This window comes from Plecotus auritus (genome assembly GCF_963455305.1).
Source record: "Plecotus auritus genome assembly, chromosome: 6".
Taxonomy (NCBI): domain Eukaryota; kingdom Metazoa; phylum Chordata; class Mammalia; order Chiroptera; family Vespertilionidae; genus Plecotus; species Plecotus auritus.
In genome coordinates, this window is record NC_137773.1 from 94,341,377 (window position 1) to 94,359,019 (window position 17,643).

General features: G+C 42.8%; 2 protein-coding genes and 1 pseudogene across 3 annotated transcripts in view; 2 read left to right on the forward strand and 1 right to left on the reverse strand.

The window, feature by feature from the left end:
• LOC308251761 (olfactory receptor 7A10-like) overlaps positions 1 to 17,643 on the forward strand; it is a gene marked incomplete at both ends in the record, with an annotated part of 299,707 nt that overhangs the window by 80,757 nt on the left and 201,307 nt on the right. The gene's annotated exons all lie outside the window — the stretch shown is intronic.
• Positions 1,151 to 17,384, reverse strand: LOC308249730 (olfactory receptor-like protein OLF4; the record flags this gene model as incomplete). The annotated part of the gene is made up of 2 exons (XM_080671478.1): positions 1,151 to 1,734; positions 17,060 to 17,384. 2 exons carry the CDS (start codon positions 17,382 to 17,384, stop codon positions 1,151 to 1,153), a joined length of 909 nt encoding a protein of 302 aa, XP_080527604.1.
• Positions 1,806 to 10,953, forward strand: LOC308250602 (forkhead box protein K2-like; annotated as a pseudogene). Its single transcript has 4 exons — positions 1,806 to 1,864; positions 5,006 to 5,030; positions 8,549 to 9,377; positions 9,804 to 10,953. The product of its transcript is annotated as a forkhead box protein K2-like (transcript).

A 17,643-nucleotide genomic window follows, 5' to 3' on the forward strand; every position in this document is an offset into this window, starting at 1 on the left:
TTCTCTTTGATCATGCCCAGATGTGGGGGCTTTGGTTTCTTTCTCTCCTGCCTCATATCCATATAGAAGCCACTGGGACATATACACTTGATAATCAATGTTCCCAGGTAGTATTCTAGATATTCTAGACTCTAAGCTGAATAAGATAATAAAACTATGAGATTAGTTATAAATCCTAGAAGCATGATGCTAGTGTAAATGATACTGGTGTATGAGGCCTCTGTTTCAAAGACATCTATCTCAAATAGTCCTACTGCCAGTTTTATGACAAGGCTACTAGACAAGTGTCTAAGTCTCCCCTCCCAACTCACCCTATTCTCTCTCTCCCTTCTTCCTCCTTCCCCCATTCTGAGACCTTCTGATGTGGCCCTTAAGATGCTGTGTACCCTCTAGGACCTGTGAGTAATAAACCTTGTGATTTCATAAATCCTTCATGATTGTTGCAATTTTAATAAGGACCACAAGAGCCCGTCCAGCCACAACATTGACTGTGGTCTGAGGAACAAGTAGCAGGGTACAAGGCCAATGCCCAGGCATTTTCAGCCTATAGCATTACCATCAATAGGCCGAGACTTATAAGGAACAATGATCGAGTCAACATTGTCAGGAAGAGCAGTTAGAGTACTGATGTATAAAGAATGAGAAACATAAAAGTTAAAATTGAGGTGTCAGATTTTTCTGGAATGAAATTGTGTAAATAGTGTGAGTAACCAAGCAAAGTTTTTCCCAGTGAATAATACAACTTATGACTATTCTATCTATAAAATAAGAACAACTTCCTTACAATGATGTATGTAATTTGAGAATAAATTAATCTTAAGAAATCCATGTTGTCCATGAAATAAACTGGAATTTACATTCTGATCAAGGTTGGAAAAAACTATGTGAGTTTAGGACAAAGGAGAAAGGGAAAACCTATTTGTATAATAGACATAGCAGAAAGTGTAATAAAATGATTACTTAAAATGTATAGAGGAGTTGAACTCAAACAAAAGGAAATTCTGGGAAATATAAATAAAAGAAGCAAGTTGTACAAACACAATCTGATTAAAGGATCTTAGTTTCTGGTTTTCACTCTTGAAGCCATGAAATCAAGTGCAGTTTTTCAGACTCAGCACAGCTGTTCTTTTATGGCCGCCATCCCAAAGAATCATTTCAGGGCCCCTTTTATGTCCTTGTTCCTGAGACTGTAGGGGAAGGGGTTCAGCATGGGTGTGACCACAGTGTACAGCACTGAGGCTGCTGCACTTGAGTGTGAGCTGTGGGTAACAGCAGAGCCTAGGTACACTCTTACGCTGGTACAATAAAATAAGGAGACAACTGAGAGGTGAGACGCACAGGTAGAAAATGCCTTATACTTCCCCTGAGCTGATGGGATTGCACGTATGGAGGACACTATCTTAGAGTAAGAGTAAAGGATACCATCGAGGGGACCACCACCCAGTAGCACAGATACAAAATAGATCACCATGTTATTAAGAAAGGTGTCGGAACAAGCAAGTTGGGCCATCTGACTGAGTTCACAGAAAAAGTGGGGGATTTTTAAGTCTGTACAGAAGGTTAGTCGCAACAACAGTAAACTTTCTAACAAGGAATGCAGGGCACTTGTGATCCAAGACACCAGAACCAGCAGTCCACAGATCTGGGGCTTCATGATGACTGTGTAGTGCAGGGGATGACAGATGGACACGAAGCGATCATAAGCCATCACAGTGAAGAGGAAGTCATCCATCACTGCAAAGAGTGAGAAAAAATAAATCTGACTGATGCAGCCTTCATAGGTTATACATTTGCTCTGTATCAGGATGTTCACAAGCATCTTTGGGACGGTGGTGGAGGTGACACAGATGTCTACCAAGGACAGGTTGGAGAGGAAGAAGTACATGGGCGTGTGGAGGTGGGAGTCTGAGCTGACGGCCAGGGTGATGAGCAGGTTTCCCAACACAGTGATCAGGTACATGGAGAGGAAAAACCCAAATATGAGGGGCTGCAGTTCTGGTTCCTCTGAAAAACACAGGAGAATACATTCTGACACTCCTGTAAGATTCCCTGGTTCCATGAGGTGGGGGTGACTTGCAAGAAAGAAGAAAGGAGCATGAGGACTTTTCATACAATCTAGTGTTACTCACGTGGCTGTAATGCTACAGTGCATCTCCTGCAGTCAAGAAAGTAGTTTCAGTATTTTGGTCTGGATTTGGTTCCATCTAGGATCTTCCTGTGTCATTTCAGAGTAGGAATTTTTGTCCCAATCTCCTTTTTGCTAAGATGTCAGTTATACTATAGTTTTAATGATATATTTTTCATGCATTTCAGGAATATGAACTGAGTGCTGACCATGTTTTCAGCACTGTCTGGGCTGTGAGTAGAGGGTTCTGAAGAACAAAATTGTCTACAACTCTATCTGGGGGAAAGACTATAGAAGCAAATAAGAGAAATATATAAAAATAACATTACAAATGGTGAGAGATCATACGTAGAAAATGAGAGCAGGTCTAGAGGAGAGCGTGACGAGGCCATTCTGTTTTTTATGAGTATTTAAGTATGCTCTGCAAACAAGAAGACATTTGAGCACAGAGGGAGGGAGATCAAGGCCCTAGGGAGGAGCTGACGGGGTTTAGGGATCTGCTCAAAGTTAATATCAGAGTATGTGATGGGCCTTGAGCATAATTTTAGTCAGTGGGTCTCCACCAGAAATGTTTTTGCCCTGAGGGTGTCTGGCAATGTCTGAAGGGATACACTAAATACCTACAATTCTCAAAAAAGCACCCCCCTCAATTATTATCCCTCCCCAAATGTCAATGGTAAAAGGTGAGAACACCTAGTTTAGATCAGTACTTCTCCAATTTCAGTGTTCCTATGCAGTCCCCAGAATTCTGGCTCAAATGCAGAATTTGATGCAGCAGGTCTGGAGGGCACAGAGACTCTGCATTTCTGACAAGCTCCCTGGTGGTGTGATGCTGCACGCCCTGGCCTGAGGACCACTCTCTGAGTAGAAAGGCTGTGGTTCTGTGTTAGAGTTAGCTCAGGTAGTTTTCGTCTTATGATCTAAGTATTGTCATTGCATGGAGTTTTAAAGGAATAGTTATTCACTCATTCTAGAAGCTATGATTACATATTTGTTTCCTTTGTATAAGGGCCCTTGAGTGACACAAAATAATACTGAAAAATGATTTGTAGCAGGGAGAATAAGAACCTCTAAAAGATGTCCACATCCTAACCCCCAATAGTTTGAAATATGTTATTTTTTATAGCAAGGGAAAATTAGGGTAGCAGATGGAACAGGGTTGTTAATTGGCTCACTTTATTTATTTTATTTAAAAATATTTTTTTATTGATTTCAGAGAGGAAGGGAGAGGGAGGAAGAGAGAGCAAGAAACATCAATAACGAGAGAGAATCAAACAAGTTCCCAGGTGGTGTTGATGCTGTAGTTGCTGGTCTGTGGCCCACACTTTGAGTAGAAGGGTGTGGCTGTTTTAGAGTCAGGTGTAGGTAGTTCTAGGTCTTTAGAACCAGAAATCATTTTGCATGTAATTTTGAATGTATAGTGTATTCAATCATTCTAGAAGCTGTTATAAATTCATTGCTCAATTATTTTTATAAGGATTTACAAATGACACCATGTGATATTCTTCTGAAAAATACCATTTTTTTGATTTTTTTTTATATAAGGGCCCTTGTGTGACACCATGGAATACATTATTGAAAAGATTTTCATAGTACGCAGAGCTTCCAAAGATATCCACATTATAATCCACAGAAACTTGTAATATGTTACTTTTCATTGCAAGATAGGATTAGAATAGCAGATTGAATAGTGGGCTAATCAACTGACTTTAAGATAAGTTTGGCCATCATAATGTAGGTGGGACTAAGGAAACCATTGAGGTTCTAACATTTGGAAGAGGAAGGAAGAATTGTTGGAATCAGAGGGAGACTAAAAGATGCTACACAGCTGGCTTTAAAGATGGAGAAGGGGCCATGTGGCATGAGAAAATGGATTAGGAGAGGAAATGGATTCTCCCCTGGAGACTCCAGAAGTAATTCGCCCCTACAGACATCTTTAAAAAAATAATATTTTATTTTTTATCTTTATTGTTGAAAGTATTACAGATGTCCGTCAACTCCTCCATTGCCCTCCCTCAGTTCCCACCCCACCCCAGGCCTGCACCACACTATTGTCTATGTCCATGTATTATGCATATATGCATATAAGCATATAAGTTCTTCGGTTATTCTCTGCATGCTCCTTCCCTGTGGGATCCATCAGTCCGTTCCAAGCTTCCATGCCTCTGGACCTATTGTTTTGGTTCACTTATTTTGTTCATTAGATTCCACAAATAAGTGAGATCATGTGATACTTGTTTTTTTCTGACTGGCTTATTTCACTTAGCATAATACTCTCCAGGTCCCTTCACGCTATCTCAAAAGTTAAGAGCTCCTTCTTTTTTAAAGCTGCATAGTATTCCACAGCTTTTTTCTCCATTCATCTACTTCTGGGCATATAGGCTGTTTCCGGATCTTAACTATTGTAAATAGTCCTGCTATGAACATAGGGGTGCATATATTCTTTCTGATCGGTGTTTCAGGATTCTTAGGATATATTCCTAGACATGGGACCATGAGGTCAAACAGCAGTTGGATTTTTAATTTGTTGAGGAAATTCCATACTGTATTCCATAGTGGCTGTACCAGTCTGCATTACCACCAGTAGTGTACTAGGATTCCCTTTTTCCCACATCCTTGCCATCAGTTGTTGTTTTTAGGTGTCATTGAGTTACCACCTGACACCTGCCAGGTACATTATTGGCAGATATGTTCTCTCATACAGTGGGTTCCCTTTGCATTATGAGGATGTTGTTTGTTTTTGTGTGTAGAAGCTTTTTAGTTTGATGTAGTCCCACTTGTTTATCTTTTTCCTTTGTTTCTCTTGCCTTAGGAGATGTATCTGTGAAAATTCTGCTATGTGAGATGTCTAAGATTTTGCTGTCTGTGTTTTATTCTCAGATTTCTATGGTTTCACAACTTACAAGTAAGTATTACATGCATTTTGAGTTTGTTTTTGTGTATGGTGTAAGTTGGTAGTCTAGTTTCATTTTTTGGCATATATCTCTCCAGTTTTCCCATGACATCTTCAATTTTACATGACATTGTACATAGACAACCTTAAAGCCTCCACCAAAAAAATCTATGAGATTCAATAAATGAATTAGGCAAAGTAGCAGGATACAAAATTAACATCCAGAAATCAGTGTCATTCTTATACTCCAATAATGAACTTTAAGAAAGAGGAACTAAGAACAATTCCATTTACATTGCAACAACAACAACAAAAAATATGAGTTGCCTAGGAATAAACTTAACTAAGGAGGCAAAAGATTTATACTCAGAAAAATATAGCTCAGTGCAGAAAGAAAGGAAGATTTAAATAAATGGAAGTATATACTGTACTGTGTTCATGGATTGGAAGCCTTTACATAATTAAAATGTCCATACTATCCAAAGCAATCTATAGATTCAGTGCAATCCCCATTAAAATACCAATAGCATATTTCACAGATCTGGAACAAATTTATATAGGACCAAAAAAGGCTCTGGATATCCTCAGCGATCTTGAGAAAGAAGAGCAAAGTTGGAGTGGTCACAATACCAGATACCAAAGTATACTACAAAACCAATGTAATCGAAACAGCATGGTACTGGCACAAAAACAGGCATATAGATTTATGGAATGGAACAGAGACCCCAGAAATCAACCCACGCCATTATGGTCAATTAACATTTGTCAAAGGAATCAAGAGCATGTAATGCAGCAAGACAGTTTCTTCAATAAATGGATTTGAGAATATTGGACAGGTACAAAGAAAAAATGAAATTAGACCACCAACTTACACCATACACAGGAATAAACTCAAAATGGATAAAAGACTTAAAAGTAAGCCACGAAACCATAAAATTTCTAGAAGAAAACATAGGCAGTAATATCTCAGACATCTCATGTAGCAGTATTTTTGCTGATACATCTCCTAGGGCAAGGGAAACAAAGGAAAAAAATCAACGGATGGGACTGCATCAAACCAAAAAGTGTCTGCACATTCAAAGAAACCATCAACAAAATGAAATGGGAACCAACTGTATGGGAGAACATATTTGCCAATGATGCATCTGGTAAGGGGTTAATTTCCAAAATATATAAAGAACTTATACAGCTCAGCACCAGGAAAACAAATAATCCAATTAAAAGTGGGCAAAAGACCTGAGTAGCACTTCTCCAAAGAGAACTTGCAGATTGGCAATAGACATATGAAAAAATGCTCAATCGTCAGAGAGATGCAAATTAAAACTACAATGAGGTATCACTTCGCATCTGCCAGAATGTCCACCATCAACAAATCAACAAACAACAAGTGCTGGCAAGGATGCAGAAAAAAAAAGGAACATCAGAACACTGCTGGTTAGAATGCACACTTTTGCAGCGATTGTGGAAAATAGTATGGAATTTCCTCAAAAAAATAAAAATCAAACTACTGTTTGACCCAGAGATCCCACTTCTGGGAATATAGCCTAAGAGTCCCCAAACACCAAATCAGGAAGCATATATGCACCCCTATGTTCCTATTTATTTACAATAGCTAAGGTCTGGAATCAACCCAAATGCCCATGAGTAAATGAGTGAATGAAAAAGCTGTTGAACATTTACACAATGGAATACTAAGTAGCTGTGAAAAAGAACTATCTCTTACCCTTTGTGATAGCATGGATGGACCTGGAAATTATGATGCTAAGTGAAATAAGCCAGTCATAGAAAGAAAAATATTATATAACCTCACTTATATGTGGAATATAATGAACAAAATAAACTGATTAACAAAATAGGTCCAGAGACATTGGATACATAGCACTAACTGACACATGGCAGAGGAGATGGAGTTGGGGGGACAAGAAGGAATTAACCAAATATGTGTACATTTGCATAACCCATGGACATCAACAATAATGTGGGAAAGGCCTGGCTGGGGTGGGGGCACAGAGGAGAATGGGGGACATCTGTAATACTGTGAAGAATAAAAAGATAACTTTATTTAAGGTAGTATTTGACTTTTGTCATGGAAGATTCTAGCCTAAGAGATGATTGACTACTATAACCTGCTTTTTAGTTAGAAAGTTTTAATTTCAGACCATCTTATGTGGTTGCATTAGGTTTCTGATTTTTTAAGGCTACTATGCAGGCACCCTCCCCACCCCTGCCCTGAGCTTTTCAGTTTTAGTATGTGGTGCTTTTTTTTGTCTACATGACAAAATGTAGAAAGGGAGAAATATTTTGCTTAGAGCTATGGAGGAATCATAGTTGTAGACAGCATTGGAATTTTCAAACAGAAAGGGAAATACAATTCGTTAAAAAGAAAAAATACCCTAACCAATCATTGACCCTAATGCAAAGAAGCTCCTTATATATGGACATCAATCTTCCATACTTCGATTAATAGAGCATGAAAAAGCAATACTTTGGAAGATTAAAAATGGCAGCAGAGTAGGAGGATGCTGCACGGACATGCTTCCAGGAGCAAGCTGAAATTACAACTGAAATACGGAAAGGCTTCCTGAATAATCAATGGAAAACTCACAGGAAAGAACCCTGATACCCAAGGACAGAAGGTGTAGATCCCATGGAGACTGGTCGGCATGAAAGGGCTGGCTGAGCACCCACAGAGGGCAAGTTCCTGGAGAGATAACTCAGCTGTGGGGGCGGGGGATGCCACCAAGAACTCTGCAATCTAATCCTGAAGCTGTGCTCCCCAGAAGAGAGCAGAAAACTGAGGAGGGTACCCACATAACATCTAGCTGTGAAAAGCAGTGGGGTGTGTCTGCCAGGAAGTGGCAGCTGAAAGTTAGCAGAACCCAGGACTGGGGACTCAGGAGATAGCTCAGAAGCCAGACACCCTAAGTTTCCTGGGCTGAGTCATTCCCTCACACAGTGGAGGATATATTTCCCACATAGACATCCACCTTACCTTGGTGGAAGACAGTCTACACACACTATTGGAAAACACCTTGCCCTGAGGCCACTTAAGAGATTATAAGTAACAATTAGCCTCCAGGCAGAAGCAACTGCCCCACCCTGTTGAAAAAACTCTCACCACACCTGAGGAAGATTGCCTGGGGGCAATTCAAGTCAGAATCCTATTAGTCTGTAGACAGAGGTAGCCTCTGGAGGCTTTGAGTCTTTGCCCAAACTAATTAGTCAAAATAGCCTTTAACACTGTCCTGCACTAGAGATTGAGAGGTATAGAGGATCTGCCTAAAACAGTCACAAACCCAAACAGACAAACAAAATGAGGAAACAAAGAAACAACCCCCAAATGAAAGAACTAGAGAATTCTCCAGAAGAAGAGATAAATGAAGTAGAGATAATAAATTTATCTGAAACAGAGCTCAGAGTAATGATGTTAAAATGCTCAATAGTGGGCCCAGTGCTGCAGGAGCGCTGCGCATGTCCCGCCCCTCGCCTGCGCTCCTTGTTCACTGGCTGGTGGCCTCACTGGGCCTCAGCTCCGTGGTGGAGGGGGAAGGTGCTGGCCCACGCAGGCCCATGGCGGCAGGCTCCTGGGTTTGGGCGGGCCTCCTGCGGGCGGTGGGTCCCCGTGAAGATGCTGAGCTGTGGCGCGCCTCAAGGGCCTTGAGTTCGAGTACCTGATGAAGAAGCGCTCGGTGACCATCAGCCACAACTCTTCGCAGGGCTCGGTGGACATGAGCATGGGCCACTCGAGCTTCATCTCCTGGCGCCACCTGGAGAGATCTTCACGTCCCTGGGAGGCGGCCATGGTGGGGCGGCCCCCGACTCCTCGACCCAGCACGGGCTTGATTCCAGTGGCGACTTCTACCTGCGCTGCCTCTGCAAGAACTGCGTGTTCGTGGACGGCGTGTTCCAGAGGCGCAGGGTGCCACTGCTGCAGCTGCCACGCGTGTGCACGTTCAGGTTCCCAAGCACAAACATCAAGATCACATTCATTGCACTGTCCAGCGAGAAGAGGGAGAAGAAGGAGGCACCTGAGTCTCCTGTGAAGTCCGTGCAGGCCCGATCTCGCCCCTGACCATCAACATTCCAGACACCATGGCCCACCTCATCAGCCCCCTGCCCTCCCCTGTGGGAACCATCAGTGCTGCCAACTCCTGCCCGTCCAGCCCCTGGGGAGCACGGTCCTCAGAGTACAAAATGGGCTGCATGATCCCATCTGACCTCCATCTAATGGCAGACAGCTCACAGCCAGAAAACGAAGAGGAAGCTTTGGGTGGAGACAGCCCAAAGGATGATTCAAAGCCACCTTATTCCTATGCACAATTAATTGTACAAGCAATTACAATGGCTCCTGATGCCGGAAACCAATCATTGTCTCACTAATAGAAAGAGGCTGGTCAACCTTGAAGCTCTCAAAGGTCAGAGTCAACCACTCCCTATCTAATTGAGACAATGGTAACTGAGGCAACTTCCCCATCTTGTAATCATGTAAATCCTTACTGATATGATAATCCACTTATTACCTGCTTAAGGGCTATGGGTGTTTCCCAAAGCTGCTTAGGGTAATGGGTATATCCATAGCCTCAATAAAAGGGATAGCAAGGCCAGAGCCTAGCGGTTGTCTTCCCACTAGAGGTTGACTCCTGCCTGGCCCCCCATTTTCCCAAATTAACTCTTTTCTAGTCTCTCTCTCTTCATTTTAGTGTGCGGCCTCCTCCAGAAACCGGACCCTGAGTGGGCCCTGAACCACGCCGGTCGTGTTAAGGGATCCCACATCCTGATAAACAGCTCACCCTCAATGGAATTTACACTCACATCACTAAAAACTACCCATACTACCAGAGGGCAGACAAGGGCTGGCAGAATTCAATTTGCCACAATCTCTCTCAGAATCGTTATTTCATCGAAGTACCGCGTTCCCAGGAAGAACCAGGCAAAGGCTCATTCTGGAAGATAGATCCTGCTTCTGAAAGCAAATTAATAGAGCAGGCTTTTAGAAAAAGATGGCCGAGGGGCGTGCCTTGCTTTAGAACCTCTCTGGGACCACTCTCATCTAGAAGTGCCCCCGCATCTTCCTAATCATGCTGGAGTGCTGTCTGCTCACTCCAGTGGTGCCCAGACCCCCCGAGAGCCTGTCGAGGGAAGGATCGCCGGCCCCCCTGGAGCCCGAGCCTGGCGCCTCACAGCCCAAGCTGGCTGTCACCAGGAGGCACGGTTTGCCAGAGTGCACCAGGCTCCCCGCTGTCTAGTCAGCCCGTGTTAATCGCTGTGCAGCGGCAGCTGCCCCCGACCATCAAGCCCGTCACCTACACTGTCGCTGCTCCTGTGACCACCTCAACCTCCCTGCAGCCCATTGTGCAGACGGTTCACGTTGTCCACCAGATCCCAGCAGTGTCCGTCACCAGCTTGGCCGGACTGGCCGCAGCGAACACGTACACTGTCGCCGGGCAGGCTGTGGTGGCACCGACGGCCATGCTGGCCCCTCCTAAAGTGGAGCCGCAGGGTAACAGAAACCACCGAGAAGTGAAAGTGAAAGTGGAACCAATTCCTGGGCTGAGCCAGGCCACCCTGGGCACTGCCAGTCGGGTCATCCAGACGGCACAGACCACCCCTGTCCAGACAGTCACCATCGTGAAGCAGCCACCTCTAGGTCAGCACCAGCTTCCAATAAAAACTGTAACACAAGTCGGGACTCCCGGGGTGCCAATCCCCGCAGCCGTGCACGGCCAGGTGAACAATGCAAGCTGCGAGTCCTGTGCACAAGCTGGAGACACAGGCCTCAGCATCGGCCTCCCTGCCCGCCAAGCGCCAGAACAGAGACCAACCAGAGCAGCCGGAGCTGAAGCGGGTCCAGACTGAAGAAGGCGAGAGCACTGTCATCGCCCCGAGAGTGGACCCGCCTCCAGCGGCCAGGAGCGAGAAGGGCATCCAGAACTAGCGGCCGGAGAGCTTTCCTAACTTTCCTGTCAACGCTGGTGCCAAAAGGAGACACTGCCCATCCCGATGCTCGGAGCGCCTCCTCTCAGTGGGCAGAGGGCCTGCGGTTGGACTTCATGTCAGCACTGAAAACACAAGACCCAGGTGGCCTGACAACTCCTTCCAGACAGAAGTCACACCTGAACTTTGAAACCACACACGGAAGCCTGGTGCCGGCGGTGTCTCCGCCCAGCGCTCATCTTTTAACCCCGAGCGGACTCGGTCCTTCCCAGTGAGGATGAGGATGAGGATGAGGATGAGGATGAGGATGAGGATGAGGATGAGGATGAGGATGAGGCCCGATGCCAGCGCATGGGCCGGACAGGTCCGCCTCGGGAGGCCGGCCCAGGAGCCCCCACCAGCTCAGAGGACGCCCGGGGCTGGCAGGGGTGACAGTATTTCGTTCACACGTGGAACTAGAATATTGGGGGTGTACTTTCTTTACAAAAGAACGGGTCTTTGGCATTTCAGATCACTCCATTCTACTTGGAAACTTTGGAATCGCAGGACCTTTAGTGTGGGTTTCATTTGGAGAAAAGAAACAGCGTGGTTCTGTTTGTTTTCGTTCCGCCTGTGGGAGGACTGACTTGTCCGTTAAAGATCAGGAGGAGCTACGAGATGACAACTGCCCGTTTTCTGTCAGAGCAGCCGCGGATGCGTTTACTCCTCCATTTCAGGGCTAGGGACGGACAGGACGCGGGCCGGCTGCATGGATGAACTGCTGGGCGGCGGCCTGCACTTAACTGTTTATCTTTCTTGCTACGTTTTGTTGTTTCTTTGTGTTGACTTGGTCCCTGGTATAATTTTCCACTCTAAGTAAAACAAGTCTCCTAAGTATTGTGTGTTTAAAACAACAGAACTATTCCTACTTACTGGGGGGGTGGGGGGGTGGGGGAGTAATTCAGTCTTTTGTCACACACCCTCTCAAATGTCACCGCTCTCTTGGGGGCTTGTCTGCTATTTTAGGTGCCGTCACCGGGTCAGCACCGTCTGACCAGCTGTCCCCCCAGCTCTGCCCCAGGCACCCAGAGCAGCTGCTGGGCTGAGCAGAAATTCCGTGTTAATACAAGGGCCTGAGAAGCAAGCGCCCTGCGGTGAAGCATGGGAAACATCTAGGTTGTTTTCTGATTTGTGATAGGAAACTCCATCATCCTTCGAAATGAAATCCACTAAGGTTGACTTCTCTCCTACAGAAAATAGAAGCAAGAGGACAGGAGACACAGGTGAGGGAATGGAAAGCAGAGGCACCCCAGGCCTTGGCTCAGGCTCCTCCAGAAGGAAGCCACTCGCCTTTCCAGAGTGTTCTCGGGTCAGGGCTGAGCAGCCGGGCAACTAGAAAGAGGGCTTTGGCCTTATTGTGAATTTTTAAATGTCATCATCATAACGTTATTTATTTAAATGTAGTTATCTTGGTATATAATCTTTTTTAAGATAGGAAAAAACCCCTGTATTTTCCTGATGGAATGAAATGGATCAGAATGGTATATTTAGGCAATTTTAAAACATTTATTATTTACCTAAAGACCAAATATGATAAATCTGTTGTAAGTATTGTGTGTCAATCCAAAGTATGGAGCTGTCACAATGTTACTGCAGATCATGCATATTAAAAATTATGAAATTACAAAAAAATGCTCAATATTAAGATAAAAGATATAGTAACTAAGAAAAAAGAACAGTCTGAGATAAAGAATGACATAACACAAATAAAGAACACATTGGAAGAAATACACAGCAGATTAGGGAAAGCTGATGATCAAATCAGTGAATTAGAAGACATAGTTGAAAATATCACTCAATTACAGAACCAAAAAAGAAAAAAAATAATTAAAAAACAGGAGGAAAGCTTAAGGGAGCTGTGGGACAGTGTGAAACCTAACAATATTAGAATAGTAGGTGTGCCAGAAGCGGTGAAAGGGAGAAAGGAATAGAGAGGGTGTTTGAAAAAATAATGGTAGAAAACTTCCCTAGCCTGGTAAAGGAAAAAGTCACACAAGTTCAGGAGACACAGACAACTCCAAACAAGAAGAACCCACACAGACCCACACCCAGACACATCATAGTTAAAATGCCAGAAATTAAAGACAGAGAATCTTAAAGGCAGCAAGAGAAAAGAAAACTGTTACCTACAAAGGAGTTCCCATAAGGCTGACACCTGATTGCCCATCAGAAACTCCACAGGCCAGAAGGGAATGGCATGAACTACTCAAGGTTATGGAAAGCAAGGATCTGAGACCAAGATTACTATATCCAGTAAGGCTATCATTCAAAATAGATGGTCAAATAAAGAGCATCCCAGACAAAAAAAGGCTAAAGAAGTTCATCACCGCCAAGCCAGCATTACAAGTCATGTTAATGGGATTGCTGTAAGGGATTGCTGAGAAGAAACAGAGAGGAAACCTAGCCATACCGAATTAAAATGGCTATAAATAAGTACCTCTCAATAATAACCCTAAATGTAAATGGATTAAATGCTCCAATCAAAAGGTGTAGGGTAGCTGAATGGATACAAAAACATGACCCAACTATATGCTGTCTACGAGACCTACCTCAAAATGAAAGACACACACAGGATGAAAGTGAAGGGATGGAAAAAATTTTCTATGCAAATGGAAAAGAAAAAAAAGCTGGAGTAGCAATACTTATATCCAACAAAATAGACTTTAAAAGCATCATGCTACGTGTAATAAGCCAGGGGAGAAAGGTAAAAATCATATTATCTCACTCATTGTGGAATATAATGAACAACATAAACTGATGAACAAAAATAGAGCCAGAGGGAAAAAATGTATGTACTAGACTACATTAGAAGTAATCCTGTTATTTTCAGATTTTTAATATTTCCTACAACTTTTGTGATATCATACAATGTTAGTACTGTTTTGGCAATATTATTATACTTAAAATCTTTTATTCTTGAAATATTAATGTTTATTGCATGTAATATTATTATATGAGATAATTTTTCTTGAATAGTTGGTGTTTATGCATGTAACATAATCATATTTAAAATAGTTTTTCTTGATATAAAAAAAGCTGAAAAAAAACGATTGACTGGTGTGTGAACGATATGTATAACGCTCTTGTTGGTGCCAATAACAAGCATGTATTTTGATCTGTCATTGTTGATCTTGAATTTGGTTGTTTTTATTGACATTCTGAACCTGAAAGAAAGTGGCATCATTGTCAGAATATGTCTGAAGACCAACTATTAGCACAACGTATCTCTGAAGCCAAAAGAATTTGGCGTCTCTGCCTGACACTGGCCTCCCATTTAAATTAATTCAAAGACAGTTTCCCATGATGCCAGCATTTGGGATGACTCTTAATAAATCACAAGGACAAACTCTAGATAGACTAGGAATATTCTTACCTGAATCCGTTTTTGGACATGGTCAGTTATATGTTGCTTTCTCTCAAGTTCAAAGAGCATGTGACATTAAAGTTATAGTTGTATATATTTCATCACAAGGGAAATTAGTCAAGCACTCTGAGTTTTTACTCTTAATGTGGTATACAAGGAGATATTAGAGTAAATTTAATCAATTTATCAGTCATTGTTTTTATCAATGTTGTTTTTATATCATATTTTTGTTGTAAAAAAAATCCTATATAATAAAAGGGTAATATGCAAATCGACCAAATGGCAGAACAACCGGTCACTGTGATGTGCACTGATCAACAGGGGGCAGATGCTCAATGCAGGAGCTGCTCCCTGGTGGTCAGTACACTCCCACAGGGGAAGCGCCGTTCAGCCAGAAGCCGGGCTGATAGCTGGCAAGTGCAGCTGAGGTGGCGGGACTAAGGATGCCTCCGTGGCTGCACTAAGGATGTCTGACTGCCAGCTTAGGCCCACGCCCTGGGGGTAGCAGGCCTAAGCCATCAATCAGTGAGACATCTCCTGAGGGATCCCGGACTGCAAAAGGGCACAGGCTGGGCTGAGGGGACCACCTCTCCCCTCCCCCACCTCTGCTCCGGTCCCCAGTGCAAAAATGTCTTGAACCAGGCATCTAGTAAAAAATAAAAAATAAAATAAATACTTTGCACAGTAACAAAATTAGTGCTTAACAATTTTGCCTCTTTATATTTCAGGTCATCTCTGACATTAAAACCATATTAGAATAACTGATGAAAACTTGCTTTTCTTTGTAGACTTCACTAGTAGATATACATTTGATAGTCACTTTTTGTCACTGTTTATTGTAGGAATTTGGGGCACTGAGCTGAATAGCATCATAAAGCCAGGAGACCAGTTATAAAGCAGAGTGGCATGTTTGTAGTTTAATTGCCTGCCACTGAAGTTTTAATTTCCAAGTCATTCATTTGAAAGATAACCATGTTGGATAAACATATGGCCACCTCTGTGACACAGGTATGAGACAAGCACCCAGGCCAACTGGCCCAGGAAGTTCTCCTTATGGAAAGCCCTGGGTAACATAGATAACTGACCTCATGAACAACTCTCCTTTTCACTTTTCACACACTAACACCTGCTCTTACGTTTTAAATTCACCAAGAAAGAGTGAAAATTTGAAACTCTATGAATCCTGCCCTTGGACTGTAATAGATGCAGAGACCACAGTTGTGTTCTCTCTCTCCTTCCAGCTCTCTCTCTTCTTCCTTCTCCGTCTTTCTCTTCCTCCTCCTCGTACTCCTCTTTCCTCTTACTTCCTCCCTTCCCTCTCTCCCCATGACCTCCTGTGTGGACTTCAGGCAGGGTGGGTGAGCAGGATTTGTGAGCAATGGACCTTGCTTTTACCAGGTTCCCTGAAGGTTGCTGCTTGTGTGCATCTTGCAATCATAATAAGTACCACAAGGGCTGGTCCAGCCACAACATTGGCTCAGGTCAGTGTCATAAGAATTCAAGGCCCCCGTGAGTGCCCCAGGCATTTATAATGAATATATTTTTTTTATCAATAGGCTGAGACTTAAATAGAACAACATTTAAAATTTACATTATCAAGAAGAGATAGTGATGTAAAAATGAATGACAGATGCAAAGTGAAAACTGGTTTCATATTTTCCTGTACAATAAAATTAAATAAAAGTCCTTAGATGCCACATGTAGTTTTGTCTATATGAGTAATACAACCCTGATTATTTTTTCAGGAAAACTAGAAGAAAAGAGCTTAGCCTAATATTTGTCACTTGAGAAGAAATTATTTTAGAGAAATCCAAGTTGTCCCTTTATGAAAATTTCCAAATATTTCTGATGCAAGGTTCAGAAAAACTTTGAGATTGCATAAAAATGGTACAAACAGAAAACTCTATATGTTATAGCAGAAGCTTAATAAAGTGAGTTACTTATATTATATAAAGAAGTTGAATACAAAAAATGGACATACCAGGGAATAAAGAGAAGGATCCAGTTTACTTCCAAATGATTAATCACAGCTTCTGGTTTCAAGGGGTTGAGCCATGCAATCAAGGTCACCTGTTCAGCCCTAAACCAATTGTCCCTTTCATACCTGCCATCCCCAAGAAGCTATTCAGAGTCATCTTTATGTCTTTGTTCCTGAGACTGTAGATGAAAGGGTTCAGCATAGGTGTGACCATGGTGTACATCACTGAGGTGATTGAACTTGACAGTGAGGTGCGGGTAGGAGAAGAGCTGAGATACACGCCTAGGACTGTACAATAAAAAAAAGAGACTACTGAGAGGTGAGATACACAAGTAGAAAATGCTTTATACGTCCCCTGAACTGATGACATTCTACTTATGTAGGACAATATTTTAGAGTAGGAGTAAAGGATCCCAGCCAGAGGACCACCAGCCAACTGCCCAGTTGTAAAATATATCACAGTGTCATTAAGAAAGGTGTCAGAATAGGCAAGTTTGATCATCTGCATAAGTTCACAGAAAAAGTGGAGGATTTCTAATTCTGCAGGGAAGGACAGTCTTGATATCATTAATCTATGTAACAAGGAATTCAAAGCACTCATGATCCAGGACAGCGGAACCAGCAGTCCACAGAGCTGGGGGTTCATGATGACTGTGTAGTGCAGTGGGTGGCAGATGGCCACATACCTGTCATAGGCCATCACAGTTAGAAGGAAGTTGTCCCAACCTCCAAAGAGTGTGAGAAAAAACATCTGTGTGATGCAGCCTTCATTGTTGATGATTTTGCTCTCTGTCTGAATGTTGACCAGCATCTTTGGGATGGTGGTGGAGGTGAAACAGATGTCTACCAAGGACAGCTTGGAGAGGAAGAAGTACATGGATGTGTGGAGGTGGGAGTCTGAGCTGACAGCCAGGATGATGAGCAGGTTTCCCAACACAGTGATCAGGTACATGGAGAGGAAAAGCCCAAATATGAGGGGCTGCAGTTCTGATTTCTCTGAAAATGCCAGAGGAAGAAATTCTGAAATTCGTGTATCATTGCCAGGTATCATTTGGTGGTGGTCAAAACTCGTAAGAAAAAAAATATTATTAATTTTACGCATGAGGGTATTAACATAGTGAAATGATAGAATTTATGTTTTTCAGTCAAGAAATAGTATACTTATATTGATTACATTGCCTTTAAGGGGTTTGCTGTGACAACTGTGAATAGGAATTCTTGTCCTACACTCAGCTTTCCCTCAAGAGGTCAAGTAATATACAGTCTTAATGGAAAATTCTTTTATGCATTTGAGGAATTTATGTTGAGTG